This window comes from Oncorhynchus keta, chromosome 1 (genome assembly GCF_023373465.1).
Source record: "Oncorhynchus keta strain PuntledgeMale-10-30-2019 chromosome 1, Oket_V2, whole genome shotgun sequence".
In the NCBI taxonomy this organism is placed as follows: Eukaryota; Metazoa; Chordata; class Actinopteri; order Salmoniformes; family Salmonidae; genus Oncorhynchus; species Oncorhynchus keta.
The window spans coordinates 60,694,770-60,715,674 of record NC_068421.1 but is presented as its reverse complement, the minus strand read 5'-3'; the positions used below and the strand labels follow the sequence as shown (position 1 = coordinate 60,715,674).

The 20,905-nt window shown below is 46.6% G+C and overlaps 1 protein-coding gene across 2 annotated transcripts in view; it reads left to right on the top strand.

Moving 5' to 3' along the window:
• The window catches only part of LOC118389870 (single-stranded DNA-binding protein 3), a 129,307-nt gene that overhangs the window by 82,752 nt on the left and 25,650 nt on the right, over positions 1–20,905 (top strand). For both annotated transcript variants that reach the window (XM_052456989.1, XM_052456991.1), the window contains exon 5: positions 15,183–15,272. In XM_052456989.1, the coding sequence (XP_052312949.1) occupies positions 15,183–15,272 (90 nt within the window). The remainder of the gene's footprint in view (positions 1–15,182; positions 15,273–20,905) is intronic.

The window sequence follows — 20,905 nt, the reverse complement described above, 5'->3', positions numbered from 1 at the left end:
TGTCTCTCTGTCTCTCTGTCTCTCTCTCTCTCTGTCTCTCTGTCTCTCTGTCTCTCTCTCTCTCTCTCTCTCTCTCTGTCTCTCTCTCTGTTGTGGCCAGCCAGCAAGTGATCTGTGTTTCCCTGCTTGTCTCAGAGCAGATAAGACTTGGATCTATTACCCCCTGGAACCCAGGTCCAGATCAATGGGGCAGATTGCAACGCTCACTCACTGTCTCATGTCCAGCTAGGCAGCAGGATGGATACTGATAATTAAACAGCGGTAGCTAATTACTTCAGAGTGCTCACAGAACAATCAATGGGTTTGGGTTGGTTGTGTGTTCTTCTTAGGAGGAGATATAAATACAGACACACTGGAAGGAACCATCATTGACTGTATTATTTATGGCAAGAGGGGAGGGAAGGGAGAGTAAGCAGGACACAGTGCTACTGCTGCAGAAATACAGGAGAGAGAAGGAGCGGAGACAATGGTGTGTATAAAGGGTTAAATACTGTGGTGGTATTGTGTATCTGCGCATGTGTTTGTGTGCATGAGAGAGAGGGAGCTGGCGGTGGCAAACAGGCCAGCTATCAAAAGCCACAGGCTCCTTTAAACTCCATCTCTCTCCCTCCCTCTCTCTGCTTCTCCCTCTCTCTGCTTCTCTCTCTCTCTGCTTCTCTCTCTCTCTTTCCCTCTCTCCCTCTCTTTCCCTCTCTTTCCCTCTCTCCCTCTCTTTCCCTCTCTCCCTCTCTTTCCCTCTTCCTCTCTTTCTTGCTCCCTGGCCAGGCTGATGATTGACGGCCTGAGGGTTTTAATGGGCACTAGAGAGCAAGAGCTGAGGTCGGGGTTGTCATGGCAACAAGGAGAACAGGCCTTTCGCTGCATTACCTGAGAGTGCAGTGGAGCCTTGCTGGCTGGCTGACTAGCTGGCTGTGTGAAACAGCCCCCCTCTCCCCTCATCTCTCCTCCCCACCCTGAGCAGCCCAGCCTGCCATCCATGTCCGATTCTACTGACCAACCGGTCGCCTGCGCTCAGCTCAGCTACCCAGCATGATACTGATCACATTGCAGATAATGCAGATGAGGCCACCTGTAATTCTCTCTGCTCAGACAGACTTCTGTCTTTCTCTCCATCTGTGTGTGTGTGTGTGTGTGTGTGTCTGTGTGTGTGTGTGTGTGTGTGTGTGTGTAAGTTTGGACACACCTACTCATTCAAGGGTTTTACTTCAGTATTATTGTACAATGTAGAAAATAAGAAAAGTAAAGGCATCAAAACTATGAAATAACACATATGGAATCATGTAGTAACCCAAAAAGTGTTTAACAAATCAAAACATATTTGAGATTATTCCAAGTCACCACCCTTTGCCTTGATGACAGCTTTGCACACTCTTGGAATTCTCCCAGCCAGCTTCATCTGGAATGCTGTTCCAACAGTCTTGAAGGAGTTCCCACATATGCTGAGCACTTGTTGGCTGCTTTCCCTTCACTCTGTGGTCCTTCATCAGAGAAAATGACCTTACCCCATTCCTCAGCAGTCCAATCCCTGTACCTTTTGCAGAATATCAGTCTGTCCCTGATGTTTTTCCTGGAGAGAAGTGGATTCTTTGCTGCCCTTCTTGACACTAGGCCATCCTCCAAAAGTCTTCGCCTCACTATGCGTGCAGATGCACTCACACCTGCCTGCTGCCATTCCTGAGCAAGCTCTACTGGCGGTGCCCCGATCTCGCAGCTGAATCAACTTTAGGAGACGGTCCTGGTGCTTGCTGGACTTTCTTGGGCGGCCCGAAGCCTTCTTCACAACAATTGAACCTCTCTCCTTGAAGTTCTTGATGATCCGAGAAATGGTTGATTTCGGTGCAATCTTACTGGCAGCAATATCCTTGCCTGTGAAGCCCTTTTTGTGCAAAGCAATGATGCAATGATGACGGCATGTGTTTCCTTGCAGGCAACCATGGTTGAGAGGAAGAACAATGATTCCAAGCACCACCCTCCTTTTGAAGCTTCCAGTCTGTTATTCGAACTCAATCAGCATGACAGAGTGATCTCCAGCCTTGTCCTCGTCAACACTCACACCTGTGTTAACGAGAGAATCACTGACATGATGTCAGCTGCTCCTTTTGTGGCATGGCTGAAATGCAGTGGAAATGTTTTTGGAGGATTCAGTTCATTTGCATGGCAAAGAGGGACTATGCAATTAATTGCAATTCATCTGATCACTCTTCATAACATTCTGAGTATTTGCAAATTGCCATAATACAAACTGAGGCAGCAGACTTTGAAAATGAATATTTGTGTAATTCTCAAAGCTTTTGACCACAACTGTACACACACAGGTAACGGCCAAAATAAAGTGTTTTGTTAATGGTGGTGAAAACGCTGTCTCAGGCGCCGCTCCAGAACCTCTCATAGGTGTTCATTTGGGTTGAGATCTGACTGAGACGGCCATGGAATATGGCTTACATTAGTTTTCATGCTCATGGCAGCAGCTGATGGGGATCCATAATAAATACAAATAGCCATGGTAGCCAAAATAATGTCCAAAAATAATGGCCTACCCAGCATTTTTATACATGACCCTATGCATGATGGCATGTTAATTGCTTAATTAACTCAGGAACCACACCTGTGTGAAGGCAACTGCTTTCAATGTACTCTATTATTTTGGTATATGTTTTGGTTGAACAATAATGGCCATCCAAAATGTCATGACCGTCAGAACGCTACGTGACATAGACCTACCTGGAGTCTGGATGAGACAATAGTCTGCAAGGACAGTTCCAGTGTGCTGCCATCATCACCTACTTTTGGTTCAGTCCAGTCTGTGTCTCCATGACTCTTCCATTGGCTCGGCCCTGACATGTTTAACATGCGGAGTGCTGCCGTGTTTGTTTCAGAGGGTTTTCTAGCTTTAACACGATGACAGTAGTGTGTAAATGGCACACGAGGCCAATCAGCCAACATGATGGCTTCACTGTACTGTACTAACCACTGCCATTGAGTAAATACGTGCTGACAAACTCTGTTAAACACCTCCGCTCACTCACTCCCCTCCCCTCTGCCCTCTCTCCTTTCACTCTGCTCTCCCACTCACTTCCCTCCCCTCTGCCCTCTCGCCTTTCACTCTGCTCTCCCACTCACTCCCCTCCCCTCTGTCCTCTCGCCTTTCACTCTGCTCTCCCACTCACTCCCCTCCCCTCTGCCCTCTCGCCTTTCACTCTGCTCTCCCACTCACTTCCCCCTCTCTTTCCTTCTCCCACTCACTTCCCCCTCTCTCTTTCCTTCTCCCACTCACTTCCCCCTCTCTCTTTCCTTCTCCCACTCACTTCCCCCTCTCTCTTTCCTTCTCCCACTCACTTCCCCCTCTCTTTCCTTCTCCCACTCACTTCCCCCTCTCTTTCCTTCTCCCACTCACTTCCCCCTCTCTCTTTCCTTCTCCCACTCACTTCCCCCTCTCTCTTTCCTTCTCCCACTCACTTCCCCCTCTCTCTTTCCTTCTCCCACTCACTTCCCCCTCTCTCTTTCCTTCTCCCACTCACTTCCCCCTCTCTCTTTCCTTCTCCCACTCACTTCCCCCTCTCTCTTTCCTTCTCCCACTCACTTCCCCCTCTCTCTTTCCTTCTCCCACTCACTTCCCCCTCTCTCTTTCCTTCTCCCACTCACTTCCCCCTCTCTCTTTCCTTCTCCCACTCTTCTCTTTTTATTGTTGTTGAAGCGGCAGAGAAAATGATAATCCACCATTTATACAGTCACTTTTCTTTTCCCTGCTGAATAAAGCAGAATGTATACAGCCTCTGTTCAGTGGCACCTGGTTCAACTGTATGAAAACATCTTATAATAATAATATAATAATAATATATGCCATTTAGCTGACGCTTTTATCCAAAGCGACTTACAGTCATGTGTGCATACATTCTACGTATGGGTGGTCCCGGGAATCGAACCCACTACCCTGGCGTTACAAACGCCATGCTCTAACAACTGAGCCACAGAAGGACCGTAATCTTCTTTAATGCCATTAACTTGCAATCTCATCACACGTCTTTTATACACACTGAGGAGGAGAAGCTGTGTGTGTGTGTGTGTGTGTGTGTGTGTGTGTGTGTGTGTGTGTGTGTGTGTGTGTGTGTGTGTGTGTGTGTGTGTGTGTGTGTGTGTGTGTCATGGGCTGGCCCCTCTGGGTGTGTTCTGCTCTCAGTCCCTGACGGTGCCCACGGGGCTTACGGCTTCACACCCTCACACCAGGGGTAGCAGCCATTGTTTGTGTGTGTGCATGTGCCGTGCTTTGTAGTCCCGGGGCCCGTTAGTGAGTTTCTGGGCCGAGGGGGGTCAGGGATGGAGGGGCTGTTTGCTCTGCGGCTGGCAGGGGGGAGGATCTGGTTACAGTGGGGGAGGGGGGGCTCTGGGCAGCTGTGTAATCCCCTTCACTGGGTGCTTCCTGGTGAATAGACAGCCTGGGAAACACACAACAGACCCAGCCACTGCCTTACATACAGTACATACATTGGGGGAGGGGACTCCAAACCCAAACCCCATTTAACTGCTTAGGAGAGATTTCACCAGAGCCAGACACACATTCCATCCCAGTGTTTTTATTTCCACTCAGCATAAATGTTCACAGATTCATAGACAGACAGATGCTTGTCTGTTTTTAATATCGCCTTAATGCGGCGACGGAGAACCAATCTGAGCCAGACATTCATGTTCCAGATAAACGTTACGCTGTACCTGCATCGTTATTCTCCGCCAATTCCTGCCACTGTCTGGAAACGCCAAAACCACCCAAAACAATCAATGTCTCGCTAATGTCCTTCCTCATGTTGAAAAAGCACACCAAGCAGTGGAAGCTAGGCCACATCAGACTCCTGTGGTGAAAGCCTAGACTTCTATAAATGCATTTTGTGTGTTATATGACGTATGTGTTGTTCAGAGTAGTGAGTGTGTATGATGTACAGTATGTGTTGTTCAGAGTAATGAGTGTGTATGATGTACAGTATGTGTTGTTCAGAGTAATGAGTGTGTATGATGTACAGTATGTGTTGTTCAGAGTAATGAGTGTGTATGACGTATGTGTTGTTCAGAGTAGTGAGTGTGTATGATGTACAGTATGTGTTGTTCAGAGTAGTGAGTGTGTATGATGTACAGTATGTGTTGTTCAGAGTAATGAGTGTGTATGATGTACAGTATGTGTTGTTCAGAGTAATGAGTGTGTATGATGTACAGTATGTGTTGTTCAGAGTAATGAGTGTATGATGTACAGTATGTGTTGTTCAGAGTAATGAGTGTGTATGACGTATGTGTTGTTCAGAGTAGTGAGTGTGTATGACGTACAGTATGTGTGGTTCAGAGTAGTGAGTGTGTATGACGTACAGTATGTGTTGTTCAGAGTAGTGAGTGTGCATGACGTACAGTATGTGTTGTTCAGAGTAGTGAGTGTGCATGACGTACAGTATGTGTTGTTCAGAGTAGTGAGTGTGTATGACGTACAGTATGTGTTGTTCAGAGTAGTGAGTGTGTATGACGTACAGTATGTGTTGTTCAGAGTAGTGTGTGCATGACGTACAGTATGTGTTGTTCAGAGTAGTGAGTGTGTATGATGTACAGTATGTGTTGTTCAGAGTAGTGAGTGTGTATGATGTACAGTATGTGTTGTTCAGAGTAATGAGTGTGTATGATGTACAGTATGTGTTGTTCAGAGTAATGAGTGTGTATGACGTATGTGTTGTTCAGAGTAGTGAGTGTGTATGATGTACAGTATGTGTTGTTCAGAGTAGTGAGTGTGTATGATGTACAGTATGTGTTGTTCAGAGTAATGAGTGTGTATGATGTACAGTATGTGTTGTTCAGAGTAGTGAGTGTGTATGATGTACAGTATGTGTTGTTCAGAGTAGTGAGTGTGTATGATGTACAGTATGTGTTGTTCAGAGTAGTGAGTGTGTATGATGTACAGTATGTGTTCAGAGTAGTGAGTGTGTATGATGTACAGTATGTGTTGTTCAGAGTAGTGAGTGTGTATGACGTACAGTATGTGTTGTTCAGAGTAGTGAGTGTGTATGATGTACAGTATGTGTTGTTCAGAGTAGTGAGTGTGTATGATGTACAGTATGTGTTGTTCAGAGTAGTGAGTGTGTATGATGTACAGTATGTGTTGCTCAGAGTAATGAGTGTGTATGACGTACAGTATGTGTTGTTCAGAGTAGTGAGTGTGTATGACGTACAGTATGTGTTGTTCAGAGTAGTGAGTGTGCATGATGTACAGTATGTGTTGTTCAGAGTAGTGAGTGTGTATGACGTACAGTATGTGTGGTTCAGAGTAGTGAGTGTGTATGACGTACAGTATGTGTTGTTCAGAGTAGTGAGTGTGCATGACGTACAGTATGTGTTGTTCAGAGTAGTGAGTGTGTATGACGTACAGTATGTGTTGTTCAGAGTAGTGAGTGTGCATGACGTACAGTATGTGTTGTTCAGAGTAGTGAGTGTGTATGACGTACAGTATGTGTTGTTCAGAGTAGTGAGTGTGTATGATGTACAGTATGTGTTGTTCAGAGTAGTGAGTGTGTATGACGTACAGTATGTGTTGTTCAGAGTAGTGAGTGTGTATGATGTACAGTATGTGTTGTTCATAGTAGTGAGTGTGCATGACGTACAGTATGTGTTGTTCAGAGTAGTGAGTGTGTATGACGTACAGTATGTGTTGTTCAGAGTAGTGAGTGTGTATGACGTACAGTATGTGTTGTTCAGAGTAGTGAGTGTGTATGATGTACAGTATGTGTTGTTCAGAGTAGTGAGTGTGTATGACGTACAGTATGTGTTGTTCAGAGTAGTGAGTGTGCATGATGTACAGTATGTGTTCAGAGTAGTGTGTGTATGACGTACAGTATGTGTTGTTCAGAGTAGTGAGTGTGCATGACGTACAGTATGTGTTGTTCAGAGTAGTGAGTGTGCATGACGTACAGTATGTGTTGTTCAGAGTAGTGAGTGTGTATGACGTACAGTATGTGTTCAGAGTAGTGAGTGTGTATGACGTACAGTATGTGTTGTTCAGAGTAGTGAGTGTGTATGATGTACAGTATGTGTTGTTCAGAGTAGTGAGTGTGCATGATGTACAGTATGTGTTGTTCATAATAGTGAGTGTGCATGACGTACAGTATGTGTTGTTCAGAGTAGTGAGTGTGCATGACGTACAGTATGTGTTGTTCAGAGTAGTGAGTGTGTATGATGTACAGTATGTGTTGTTCAGAGTAGTGAGTGTGTATGATGTACAGTATGTGTTGTTCATAGTAGTGAGTGTGCATGACGTACAGTATGTGTTGTTCAGAGTAGTGAGTGTGTATGATGTACAGTATGTGTTGTTCAGAGTAATGAGTGTGTATGATGTACAGTATGTGTTGTTCAGAGTAGTGAGTGTGTATGATGTACAGTATGTGTTGTTCAGAGTAGTGAGTGTGTATGATGTACAGTATGTGTTGTTCAGAGTAGTGAGTGTGTATGATGTACAGTATGTGTTCAGAGTAGTGAGTGTGTATGATGTACAGTATGTGTTGTTCAGAGTAGTGAGTGTGTATGACGTACAGTATGTGTTGTTCAGAGTAGTGAGTGTGTATGATGTACAGTATGTGTTGTTCAGAGTAGTGAGTGTGTATGATGTACAGTATGTGTTGTTCAGAGTAGTGAGTGTGTATGATGTACAGTATGTGTTGCTCAGAGTAATGAGTGTGTATGACGTACAGTATGTGTTGTTCAGAGTAGTGAGTGTGTATGACGTACAGTATGTGTTGTTCAGAGTAGTGAGTGTGCATGACGTACAGTATGTGTTGTTCAGAGTAGTGAGTGTGTATGACGTACAGTATGTGTGGTTCAGAGTAGTGAGTGTGTATGACGTACAGTATGTGTTGTTCAGAGTAGTGAGTGTGCATGACGTACAGTATGTGTTGTTCAGAGTAGTGAGTGTGTATGACGTACAGTATGTGTTGTTCAGAGTAGTGAGTGTGCATGACGTACAGTATGTGTTGTTCAGAGTAGTGAGTGTGTATGACGTACAGTATGTGTTGTTCAGAGTAGTGAGTGTGTATGATGTACAGTATGTGTTGTTCAGAGTAGTGAGTGTGTATGACGTACAGTATGTGTTGTTCAGAGTAGTGAGTGTGTATGATGTACAGTATGTGTTGTTCATAGTAGTGAGTGTGCATGACGTACAGTATGTGTTGTTCAGAGTAGTGAGTGTGTATGACGTACAGTATGTGTTGTTCAGAGTAGTGAGTGTGTATGACGTACAGTATGTGTTGTTCAGAGTAGTGAGTGTGTATGATGTACAGTATGTGTTGTTCAGAGTAGTGAGTGTGTATGACGTACAGTATGTGTTGTTCAGAGTAGTGAGTGTGCATGATGTACAGTATGTGTTCAGAGTAGTGTGTGTATGACGTACAGTATGTGTTGTTCAGAGTAGTGAGTGTGCATGACGTACAGTATGTGTTCAGAGTAGTGAGTGTGCATGACGTACAGTATGTGTTGTTCAGAGTAGTGAGTGTGTATGACGTACAGTATGTGTTCAGAGTAGTGAGTGTGTATGACGTACAGTATGTGTTGTTCAGAGTAGTGAGTGTGTATGATGTACAGTATGTGTTGTTCAGAGTAGTGAGTGTGCATGATGTACAGTATGTGTTGTTCATAATAGTGAGTGTGCATGACGTACAGTATGTGTTGTTCAGAGTAGTGAGTGTGCATGACGTACAGTATGTGTTGTTCAGAGTAGTGAGTGTGTATGATGTACAGTATGTGTTGTTCAGAGTAGTGAGTGTGTATGATGTACAGTATGTGTTGTTCATAGTAGTGAGTGTGCATGACGTACAGTATGTGTTGTTCAGAGTAGTGAGTGTGTATGATGTACAGTATGTGTTGTTCAGAGTAATGAGTGTGTATGATGTACAGTATGTGTTGTTCAGAGTAGTGAGTGTGTATGATGTACAGTATGTGTTGTTCAGAGTAGTGAGTGTGTATGATGTACAGTATGTGTTGTTCAGAGTAGTGAGTGTGTATGATGTACAGTATGTGTTCAGAGTAGTGAGTGTGTATGATGTACAGTATGTGTTGTTCAGAGTAGTGAGTGTGTATGACGTACAGTATGTGTTGTTCAGAGTAGTGAGTGTGTATGATGTACAGTATGTGTTGTTCAGAGTAGTGAGTGTGTATGATGTACAGTATGTGTTGTTCAGAGTAGTGAGTGTGTATGATGTACAGTATGTGTTGCTCAGAGTAATGAGTGTGTATGACGTACAGTATGTGTTGTTCAGAGTAGTGAGTGTGTATGACGTACAGTATGTGTTGTTCAGAGTAGTGAGTGTGCATGACGTACAGTATGTGTTGTTCAGAGTAGTGAGTGTGTATGACGTACAGTATGTGTGGTTCAGAGTAGTGAGTGTGTATGACGTACAGTATGTGTTGTTCAGAGTAGTGAGTGTGCATGACGTACAGTATGTGTTGTTCAGAGTAGTGAGTGTGTATGACGTACAGTATGTGTTGTTCAGAGTAGTGAGTGTGCATGACGTACAGTATGTGTTGTTCAGAGTAGTGAGTGTGTATGACGTACAGTATGTGTTGTTCAGAGTAGTGAGTGTGTATGATGTACAGTATGTGTTGTTCAGAGTAGTGAGTGTGTATGACGTACAGTATGTGTTGTTCAGAGTAGTGAGTGTGTATGATGTACAGTATGTGTTGTTCATAGTAGTGAGTGTGCATGACGTACAGTATGTGTTGTTCAGAGTAGTGAGTGTGTATGACGTACAGTATGTGTTGTTCAGAGTAGTGAGTGTGTATGACGTACAGTATGTGTTGTTCAGAGTAGTGAGTGTGTATGATGTACAGTATGTGTTGTTCAGAGTAGTGAGTGTGTATGACGTACAGTATGTGTTGTTCAGAGTAGTGAGTGTGTATGATGTACAGTATGTGTTGTTCAGAGTAGTGAGTGTGTATGACGTACAGTATGTGTTGTTCAGAGTAGTGAGTGTGTATGACGTACAGTATGTGTTGTTCAGAGTAGTGAGTGTGTATGATGTACAGTATGTGTTGTTCAGAGTAATGAGTGTGTATGATGTACAGTATGTGTTGTTCAGAGTAATGAGTGTGTATGACGTATGTGTTGTTCAGAGTAGTGAGTGTGTATGATGTACAGTATGTGTTGTTCAGAGTAGTGAGTGTGTATGATGTACAGTATGTGTTGTTCAGAGTAATGAGTGTGTATGATGTACAGTATGTGTTGTTCAGAGTAGTGAGTGTGTATGATGTACAGTATGTGTTGTTCAGAGTAATGAGTGTGTATGATGTACAGTATGTGTTGTTCAGAGTAGTGAGTCTGTATGATGTACAGTATGTGTTGTTCAGAGTAGTGAGTGTGTATGATGTACAGTATGTGTTGTTCAGAGTAGTGAGTGTGTATGATGTACAGTATGTGTTCAGAGTAGTGAGTGTGTATGATGTACAGTATGTGTTGTTCAGAGTAGTGAGTGTGTATGACGTACAGTATGTGTTGTTCAGAGTAGTGAGTGTGTATGATGTACAGTATGTGTTCAGAGTAGTGAGTGTGCATGACGTACAGTATGTGTTGTTCAGAGTAGTGAGTGTGCATGATGTACAGTATGTGTTGTTCAGAGTAGTGAGTGTGTATGACGTACAGTATGTGTTGTTCAGAGTAGTGAGTGTGCATGACGTACAGTATGTGTTGTTCAGAGTAGTGAGTGTGTATGACGTACAGTATGTGTTGTTCAGAGTAGTGAGTGTGTATGATGTACAGTATGTGTTGTTCAGAGTAGTGAGTGTGCATGACGTACAGTATGTGTTGTTCAGAGTAGTGAGTGTGTATGACGTACAGTATGTGTTGTTCAGAGTAGTGAGTGTGTATGATGTACAGTATGTGTTGTTCAGAGTAATGAGTGTGTATGATGTACAGTATGTGTTGTTCAGAGTAGTGAGTGTGTATGATGTACAGTATGTGTTGTTCAGAGTAGTGAGTGTGTATGACGTACAGTATGTGTTGTTCAGAGTAGTGAGTCTGTATGATGTACAGTATGTGTTGTTCAGAGTAGTGAGTGTGTATGATGTACAGTATGTGTTGTTCAGAGTAGTGAGTGTGTATGATGTACAGTATGTGTTCAGAGTAGTGAGTGTGTATGATGTACAGTATGTGTTGTTCAGAGTAGTGAGTGTGTATGACGTACAGTATGTGTTGTTCAGAGTAGTGAGTGTGTATGATGTACAGTATGTGTTGTTCAGAGTAGTGAGTGTGTATGATGTACAGTATGTGTTGTTCAGAGTAGTGAGTGTGTATGATGTACAGTATGTGTTGTTCAGAGTAATGAGTGTGTATGACGTACAGTATGTGTTGTTCAGAGTAGTGAGTGTGTATGACGTACAGTATGTGTTCAGAGTAGTGAGTGTGTATGACGTACAGTATGTGTTGTTCAGAGTAGTGAGTGTGTATGATGTACAGTATGTGTTGTTCAGAGTAGTGAGTGTGCATGATGTACAGTATGTGTTGTTCATAATAGTGAGTGTGCATGACGTACAGTATGTGTTGTTCAGAGTAGTGAGTGTGCATGACGTACAGTATGTGTTGTTCAGAGTAGTGAGTGTGTATGATGTACAGTATGTGTTGTTCAGAGTAGTGAGTGTGTATGATGTACAGTATGTGTTGTTCATAGTAGTGAGTGTGCATGACGTACAGTATGTGTTGTTCAGAGTAGTGAGTGTGTATGACGTACAGTATGTGTTGTTCAGAGTAGTGAGTGTGTATGATGTACAGTATGTGTTGTTCAGAGTAGTGAGTGTGCATGATGTACAGTATGTGTTGTTCAGAGTAGTGAGTGTGCATGACGTACAGTATGTGTTGTTCAGAGTAGTGAGTGTGCATGACGTACAGGATCAGTCAATAGTCAATACACCTAATCATTCAATGGTTTTTCTTTATCTTTACCATTTTCTACATTGTAGAATAATTATGAAGACATCAAAACTATGAAATAACACATGGAATCATGTAGTAAACCATTTTTTTTAAACAAACATTTTAGATTCTTCAAAGTAGCAACCCTTTGCCTTGATGACTGCTTGCATGCTTGGGGATGGTGTATCGCTGCAGAATGCTGTGGCAGCCATGCTGGAACTGCTTATGGTATAGGGGACGCTTGCGTCCCACTTTGAGAAAAAAAACAGGGAAAATGCAGCGTGGCAAATTCAAATAATGATATAAAATCAAACATTCATTAATTCACACATGTAAGATTCTCAATTAAAGCTACACTCGTGAATCCAGCCAACATGTCGGATTTTAAAAAGCTTTTCGGCGAAAGCATAAGAAGCTATTATCTGATGATAGCACAACAGTAAACAAAGAGGGTAGCATATTTCAACCCTGCAGGCGCTACACAAAACGCTGAAATAAAATATAAAACATGCCTTACCTTTGACGAGCTTCTTTTGTTGGCACTCCAATATGTCCCATAAACATCACAATTGGTCCTTTTCTTTCGATTAATTCCGTCCATATATATCTAAATGTCCATTTATAAAGCGCGTTTGATCCAGAAAAAAACAGCTTACTAAAACACAACGTCACTACAAAACATTTCAAAAGTTGCGTATAAACTTTGCCAAAATATTTCAAACTACTTTTGTAATACAACTTTAGGTATTTTTAAACGTTAACTTCTTGCGTCGAGCCGATCCGGTATCATGACTACAGCCTCAAGCCCATTACCATAACGCAATGTTAACTATTCATGAAAATCGCAAATGAAATTAAATCAATATGCTAGCTTTCATGCTTAGCCTTTTGTTGACAGTGTTGTTATCTCAGATTTTCAAAAATATGCTTCTCTGCCATAGCAAACTAGCATCTAGCATTTAGCGTTAGCATTTAGCATTAGCATTACCAGGCAACATTTTCACAAAAACCAGCAAAAACATTCAATAAATAATTTGCCTTTGAAGAACTTCGGATGTTTTCAATGAGTAGACTCTCAGTTAGATAGCAAATGTTCAGTTGTTCCTGAAAGATTTTTTGTACAGGAGAAATCGGTCCGTTTGGTGCGTCACGTTTGGCTACCAAAAAAATACGAAAATTCAGTTATCCAAACGCCAAACTTTTTTTCCAAATTAACTCCATAATATCGACTGAAACATGGCAGACGTTGTTTAGAACCAATCCTCAAGGTGTTTTTCACATATCTCTTCAATGATGTATCGTTCCTGGAAGTATGCGTCTCCTTCTGTATCGCATGGTAAAATTATTGCCACTGGGAATTACGCACCAATTTAGACAAAGGACACCGGACGGCCCCCTGGCAAATGTAGTCTCTTATGGCCAATCTTCCAATGATATGTCTACAAATACGTCACAATACTGCAGACATCTTGGACGAACGGCAGAGCGCATAAGCTCGTTCACAGCACATTCACAGCCATATAAGGAGACGATAGTAAAACAGAGCGTCAAAAATCCTGCTCATTTCCTGTTTGAAGTTTCATCTTGGTTTTGCCTGTAAGATCAGTTCTGGGGCACTCACAGATAATATCTTTGCAGTTTTGAAAACGTCAGTGTTTTCTTTCCAAAGCTGGCAATTATATGCATAGTCGAGCATCTTTTCGTAACAAAATATTGCGCTTAAAACGGGCACGTTTTTTTTATCCAATAATGACATAGCGCCCCCATAGGTTGAAGAGGTTAATAATCGATCAAATTGTAGACGGGGCCATCTGTATTCCATACAGCAAGTAAACAAACCATGCTCCTTTTTACGTCTTGTGCAACTCTCAACAGTGTAACCTTGTTCCAGGATGTGCTTCTTCTTCGTTGCACAAATGAATAACCTCAACCAAATTCCAAAGACTGGTGACATCCAGTGGAAGTGGTAGGAACTGTAAAATGGTTCCTATCAAATATCCCTTGGAAAAGACAACAGAGGGGGCAAAAAAGGAAAAAAAATCTGAAAAGTTAGTCCTCTGGGTTTTGCCTCCTACATAAGTTCTGTTATAGTCACAGACATGATTGAAAAAGTTTTAGAAACTTCAGTGTTTTCTATCCATATCTACTAATCATATGCGTATCATATATTCCTGGCATGAGTTGCAGGAAGTTGAAATTGGGCACGCTATTTATCCAAGAGTGAAAATGCTGCCTCCTATACCTTAAGAGGTTAAGTGTGCCTTGAATTCTAAATAAATCACAGTGTCACCAGCAAAGCACCCCCACACCATCACACCTCTTCCGCCATGCTTCACCTTGGGAAACCCGCATGCAGATATCATCTATTCTCTTACTCTGCGTCTCACAAAGACACTTTGCTGCCCATAATCTCAAATCTGGACTCATCAGACCGAAGGACAGATTTCCGCCGGTCTAATGTCCATAACACGTGTTTCTTGGCCCAAGCAAGTCTCTTCTTATTATTGGTGTCCTTTAGTAGTGGTTTCTTTGCAGCAGTTCGACCATGAAGGCCTGATTCACAGTCTCCTCTGAACAGTTGATTATGTCAGTTTAAATGTCTGTTTCTTGAACTCTGTGAAGCATTTATTTGGGCTGCAATTTCTGAGGCTGGTAACTCTAATGAACTTATCCTCTGCAGCAGAGGTAACTCTGGGTCTTCCTTTCCTGTGGTGGTCCTAATGAGAGCCAGTTTCATCATAGCGCTTGATGGTTTTTGCGACTGCACTTGAAGAAACTTTCAGTTCTTGAAATGTTCCGTATTGACTGACCTTCATGTTTTAAGTTATAATGGGCTGTTGTTTCTTTTTGCTTATTTGAGCTGTTCTTGCCATAATATGGACTTGGTCTTTTACCAAATAGGGCTATTTTCTGTATACCATCCCTACCTTGTCACAAATGCATTTCAGGTGACTATCTCATGAACTTGTTGAGAGAATGCCAAGAGTATGCAACGCTGTCATCAAGGCAAAGGGTGGCTACTTCGAAGAATCTGAAATATAAAATATATTTTAATTTGTTGAACACTTTTTTGGTTACTACATGATATATATTATTTCATAGTTTTCATGTCCTCACTATTATTCTACAATGTTGAAAATATAGAAAATAAATAAAAACCCTTGAATGAGTAGGTGTATCTTTTGACTGGTACTGTATGTGTATACAGAGTTTTAATTTGTGTTTCAGAGTACTAAGCGTGTGTGTGTGTTTCCTTTGTGTTTTACAGAGTGCAGCCGCTGCCCCCAGTCCGGTGATGGGCAACATGCCCCCCAACGATGGCATGCCTGGCGGACCCATGCCCCCGGGCTTCTTTCAAGTAAAACCTCTATTTCTTTCTCTCTCTTTGTCCATCCCCTCAAACCCACAACATGCTAAACCTATCCCCCTCTCCACATCCTTCTTTTAGTCTCTTTAGCTGCCCTAATCCCTGTCCAGAACGCTCTCTCTGTGTCGGTCTCGATCTCTCTGTGTCGGTCTCGATCTCTCTGTGTCGGTCTCGATCTCTCTGTGTCGGTCTCGATCTCTCTGTGTCGGTCTCGATCTCTCTGTGTCGGTCTCGATCTCTCTGTGTCGGTCTCGATCTCTCTGTGTCGGTCTCGATCTCTCTGTGTCGGTCTCGATCTCTCTGTGTCGGTCTCGATCTCTCTGTGTCGGTCTCGATCTCTCTGTGTCGGTCTCGATCTCTCTGTGTCGGTCTCGATCTCTCTGTGTCGGTCTCGATCTCTCTGTGTCGGTCTCGATCTCTCTGTGTCGGTCTCGATCTCTCTGTGTCGGTCTCGATCTCTCTGTGTCGATCTCGATCTCTCTGTGTCGGTCTCGATCTCTCTGTGTCGGTCTCGATCTCTCTGTGTCGGTCTCGATCTTTCTGTGTCGGTCTCGATCTCTCTGTGTCGGTCTCGATCTCTCTGTGTCGGTCTCGATCTCTCTGTGTCGGTCTCGATCTCTCTGTGTCGGTCTCGATCTCTCTGTGTCGGTCTCGATCTCTCTGTGTCGGTCTCGATCTCTCTGTGTCGGTCTCGATCTCTCCGTGTCGGTCTCGATCTCTCCGTGTCTGTCTCGATCTCTCCGTGTCTGTCTCGCTCTCTCTGTGTCTGTCTCGCTCTCTCCGTGTCTGTCTCGCTCTCTCCGTGTCTGTCTCGCTCTCTCCGTGTCTGTCTCGCTCTCTCCGTGTCTGTCTCGCTCTCTCCGTGTCTGTCTCGCTCTCTCCGTGTCTGTCTCGCTCTCTCCGTGTCTGTCTCGCTCTCTCCGTGTCTGTCTCGCTCTCTCCGTGTCTGTCTCGCTCTCTCCGTGTCTGTCTCGCTCTCTCCGTGTCTGTCTCGCTCTCTCCGTGTCTGTCTCGCTCTCTCCGTGTCTGTCTCGCTCTCTCCGTGTCTGTCTCGCTCTCTCCGTGTCTGTCTCGCTCTCTCCGTGTCTGTCTCGCTCTCTCCGTGTCTGTCTCGCTCTCTCTCTGTCGCTCGCTCTCTCTCTGTCGCTCGCTCTCTCTCTGTCGCTCGCCCTCTCTCTGTCTCTCGCTCTCCCTCTGTCTCTCGCTCTCTCTCTGTCTCTCGCTCTCTCTCTCGCTCTCTCCGTGTCTGTCTGTCTCGCTCGCTCTCTCTCTGTCGCTCGCTCTCTCTCTGTCGCTCGCCCTCTCTCTGTCTCTCGCTCTCCCTCTGTCTCTCGCTCTCTCTCTGCCTCTCGCTCTCTCTCTCGCTCTCTCCGTGTCTGTCTCGCTTTCTCCGTGCCTGTCTCGCTCTCTCTGTGTCTGTCTCGCTCTCTCCGTGTCTGTCTCGCTCGCTCTCTCCGTGTCTGTCTCGCTCGCTCTCTCCGTGTCTGTCTCGCTCGCTCTCTCCGTGTCTGTCTCGCTCGCTCTCTCCGTGTCTGTCTCGCTCGCTCTCTCCGTGTCTGTCTCGCTCGCTCTCTCCGTGTCTGTCTCGCTCGCTCTCTCCGTGTCTGTCTCGCTCGCTCTCTCCGTGTCTGTCTCGCTCGCTCTCTCCGTGTCTGTCTCGCTCGCTCTCTCCGTGTCTGTCTCTCGCTCGCTCTCTCCGTGTCTGTCTCTCGCTCGCTCTCTCTCTCTCTCTCTGTCTCTCGCACGCTCTCTCTCTGTCTCTCGCACGCTCTCTCTCTGTCGCTCGCACGCTCTCTCTCTGTCGCTCGCACGCTCTCTCTCTGTCGCTCTGTCGCTCGCTCTCTCTCTGTCGCTCGCACGCTCTCTCTCTCTCTGTCGCTCGCACGCTCTCTCTCTCTCTGTCGCTCGCACGCTCTCTCTCTCTCTGTCGCTCGCACGCTCTCTCTGTGGCTCGCACGCTCTCTCTCTGTCGCTCGCACGCTCTCTCTCTCTCTCTCGCTCGCTCTCTCTCTGTCGCTCGCGCTCGCTCTCTCTCTGTCGCTCGCTCTGTCTGTCTCTCTGTCTCTCTCTCTCGCACGCTCTGTCTGTCTGCTCTCTCTCTCGCTCGCTCGCTCTCTCTCTGTCTGTCTCGCTCTCTGTCTCTGTCTCGCTCTGTCTCTCTCTCGCTCTCTGTCTCTCTCGTCGCTCTCTGTCTCTCTCTCTCTCTCTGTCGCTCGCTCTGTCTGTCTCTCTCGCTCGCTCTGTCTGTCTCTCTCTCTGTCTGTCTCTCTCTCGCTCGCTCTGTCTGTCTCTCGCTCGCTCTGTCTGTCTCGCTCGCTCGCTCTGTCTGTCTCTCTCGCTCTGTCTGTCTGTCTCGCTCGCTCTGCTCTGTCTCTCTCGCTCGCTCTGTCTGTCTCTCTCTCGCTCTGTCTGTCTGTCTCGCTCGCTCGTCTCTGTCTGTCTGCTCTGTCTGTCTCTCTCTCTCTCGCTCGCTCTGTCTGTCTCTCTCGCTCGCTCTGTCTGTCTGTCTCTCTCGCTCGCTCTGTCTGTCTCTCTCTCGCTCGCTCTGTCTGTCTCTCTCGCTCGCTCTGTCTGTCTCTCTCGCTCGTCTGTCTGTCTCTCTCGCTCTGTGTCTGTCTCTCTCGCTCGCTCTGTCTGTCTCTCGCTCTGTCTGTCTGTCTCTCTCTCTCTGTCTGTCTCTGTCTCTCTGTCTGTCTCGCTGTCTGTCTGTCTCTCTCGCTCGCTCTGTCTGTCTGTCTCGCTCTGTCTCGCTCTCTCTGTCTGTCTCGCTCGCTGTCGCTCTCTCTGTCTGTCTGTCTCTCTCGCTCGCTCTGTCTGTCTGTCTCTCGCTCTGTCTCTCTCTCGCTCTGTCTCTCTCGCTCTGTCTGTCTCTCTCGCTCTCTGTCTGCTCTGTCTGTCTGTCTCTCTCGCTCGCTCTGTCTGTCTCTCTCGCTCTGTCTGTCTGTCGCTCTGTCTGTCTGTCTCTCTCGCTCGCTGTCTGTCTCTCTCTCGCTCTGTCTGTCTCTCTCGCTCGCTCTGTCTGTCTGTCTCTCGCTCGCTCTGTCTGTCTGTCTCTCTCGCTCGCTCTGTCTGTCTCTCTCGTCTGTCTGTCTCTCTCTCTCGCTCTGTCTGTCTGTCTCTCGCTCGCTCTGCTCTGTCTGTCTCTCTCGCTCGCTCTGTCTGTCTGTCTCTCGCTCGCTCTGTCTGTCTGTCTCTCTCGCTCTGTCTGTCTCTCTCTCGCTGTCTGTCTGTCTCTCTCGCTCGCTCTGTCTGTCTGTCTCTCGCTCTGCTCTGTCTGTCTGTCTCGCTCGCTCGCTCTCTGTCTGTCTGTCTCTCTCGCTCGCTCTGTCTGTCTGTCTCTCTCGCTCGCTCTGTCTGTCTGTCTGTCTGTCTCTCTCGCTCGCTCTGTCTGTCTCTCTCGCTCGCTCTGTCTGTCTGTCTCTCGCTCGCTCTCTGTCTGTCTCTCTCGCTCTGCTCTGTCTGTCTCTCTCGCTCGCTCTGTCTGTCTCTCTCGTCTCGTCTGTCTGTCTCTCTCGCTCGCTCTGTCTGTCTGTCTCTCGCTCGCTCTGTCTGTCTGTCTCTCTCGCTCGCTCTGTCTGTCTGTCTCGCTCGCCGCTTCTCTGTCTCTCTCTCGCTCGCTCTGTCTGTCTGTCTCTCGCTCGCTCTGCTCTGTCTGTCTGTCTGTCTGTCTGTCTGTCTCTCTCGCTCTGTCTGTCTGCTCTCTGTCTGTCTGCTCGCTCTCTGTCTGTCTGTCTCTCGCTCTGCTCTGTCTGTCTCTCTCGCTCGCTCTGTCTGTCTGTCTCTCTCGCTCGCTCTGTCTGTCTGTCTCTCGCTCGCTCTGTCTGTCTGTCTCGCTCGCTCTGTCTGTCTGTCTCGCTCGCTCGCTCGCTCTGTCTGTCTGTCTCTCTCGCTCGCTCTGTCTGTCTGTCTCGCTCGCTCGCTCTGTCTGTCTGTCTCTGCTCGCTCTGTCTCTGTCTCGTCTCGCTCTGTCTGTCTCGCTCTCTCGCTCGCTCTGTCTGTCTGTCTCTCTCGCTCGCTCTGTCTGTCTGTCTCGCTCGCTCTGTCTCTCTCTGCTCTGTCTGTCTGTCTCTCTGTCTCGCTCGCTCTGTCTGTCTCTGCTCTGTCTGTCTGTCTCTCTCGCTCTGTCTGTCTGTCTCTCTCGCTCGCTCTGTCTGTCTGTCTCTCTCGCTCGCTCTGTCTGTCTGTCTCTCGCTCTCTCTCTGTCTGTCTCGCGCTCTGTCTGTCTGTCTCTCTCGCTCTGTCTGCTCTGTCTGTCTGTCTCGCTCGCTCGCTCTGTCTGTCTCTCTCGCTCGCTCTGTCTGTCTGTCTGTCTCGCTCGCTCTGTCTGTCTGTCTCTCTCGCTCGCTCTGTCTGTCTGTCTCTCTCTCGCTCGCTCTGTCTGTCTGTCTCTCTCTCGCTCTGTCTGTCTGTCTGTCTCTCGCTCGCTCTGTCTGTCTGTCTCTCGCTCGCTCTGTCTGTCTGTCTCTCTGCTCTGCTCTGTCTGTCTCTCTCGCTCGCTCTGTCTCTCGCTCGTCTGTCTCGTCTCTGTCTGTCTCTCTCGCTCGCTCTGTCTGTCTGTCTGTCTGTCTCTGTCTGTCTCGCTCGCTCTGTCTGTCTGTCTCTCTCGCTCGCTCTGTCTGTCTGTCTGTCTCGCTCGCTCTGCTCTGTCTGTCTGTCTCGCTCGCTCGCTCTGTCTGTCTCTCTCGCTCTCTGTCTGTCTGTCTGTCTCGCTCGCTGTCTGTCTGTCGCTCTGTCTGTCTCTCTCGCTCTGTCTGTCTGTCTCGCTCGCTCGCTCTGTCTGTCTCTCTCGCTCGCTCTGTCTGTCTCTCTCGCTCTGTCTGTCTCTGTCGCTCGCTCTGTCTGTCTCTCTGCTCGCTCTGTCTGTCTGTCTCGCTCGCTCTGTCTGTCTGTCTCGCTCTGTCTGTCTGTCTCGCTCGCTCTGTCTGTCTGTCTGCTCGCTCTGTCTCGCTCTGCTCTGTCTGTCTGTCTCTCTCGCTCGCTCTGTCTGTCTGTCTGTCTGCTCGCTCTGTCTGTCTGCTCGCTCTGTCTGTCTGTCTGTCTCGCTCGCTCGCTCTGTCTGTCTGTCTGTCTCGCTCGCTCTGTCTGTCTCGTCTGTCTCTCGCTCGCTCGCTCTCTCTGCTCTGTCTGTCTGTCTCGCTCTCGCTCTGTCTGTCTCTCTGTCTCGCTCTGTCTGTCTCGCTCGCTCTGTCTCTGTCTCGCTCTCTGTCTGTCTCTGTCTGTCTCTCGCTCTCTGTCTGTCTGTCTCTCGCTCGCTCTGTCTGTCTGTCTCTCTCGCTCGTCGCTCGCTCTGTCTGTCTGTCTCGCTCGCTCTGTCTGTCTGTCTCTCTCGCTCGCTCTGTCTGTCTGCTCGCTCTGCTGTCTGTCTCGCTCGCTCTGTCTGTCTGTCTCTCTCGCTCGCTCTGTCTGTCTGTCTCGCTCGCTCTGTCTGTCTGTCTCGCTCTCTGTCTGTCTCGCTCGCTCGCTCTGTCTGTCTGTCTGTCTCGCTCTCTCTGTCTGTCTGTCTCTCTCGTCTGTCTCGCTCTGTCTGTCTCGCTCGCTCGCTCTGTCTCGCTCTGCTCGCTCGCTCTGTCTCGCTCTGTCTCGCTCTCGCTCTGTCTGTCTCGCTCGCTCTGTCTGTCTGTCTC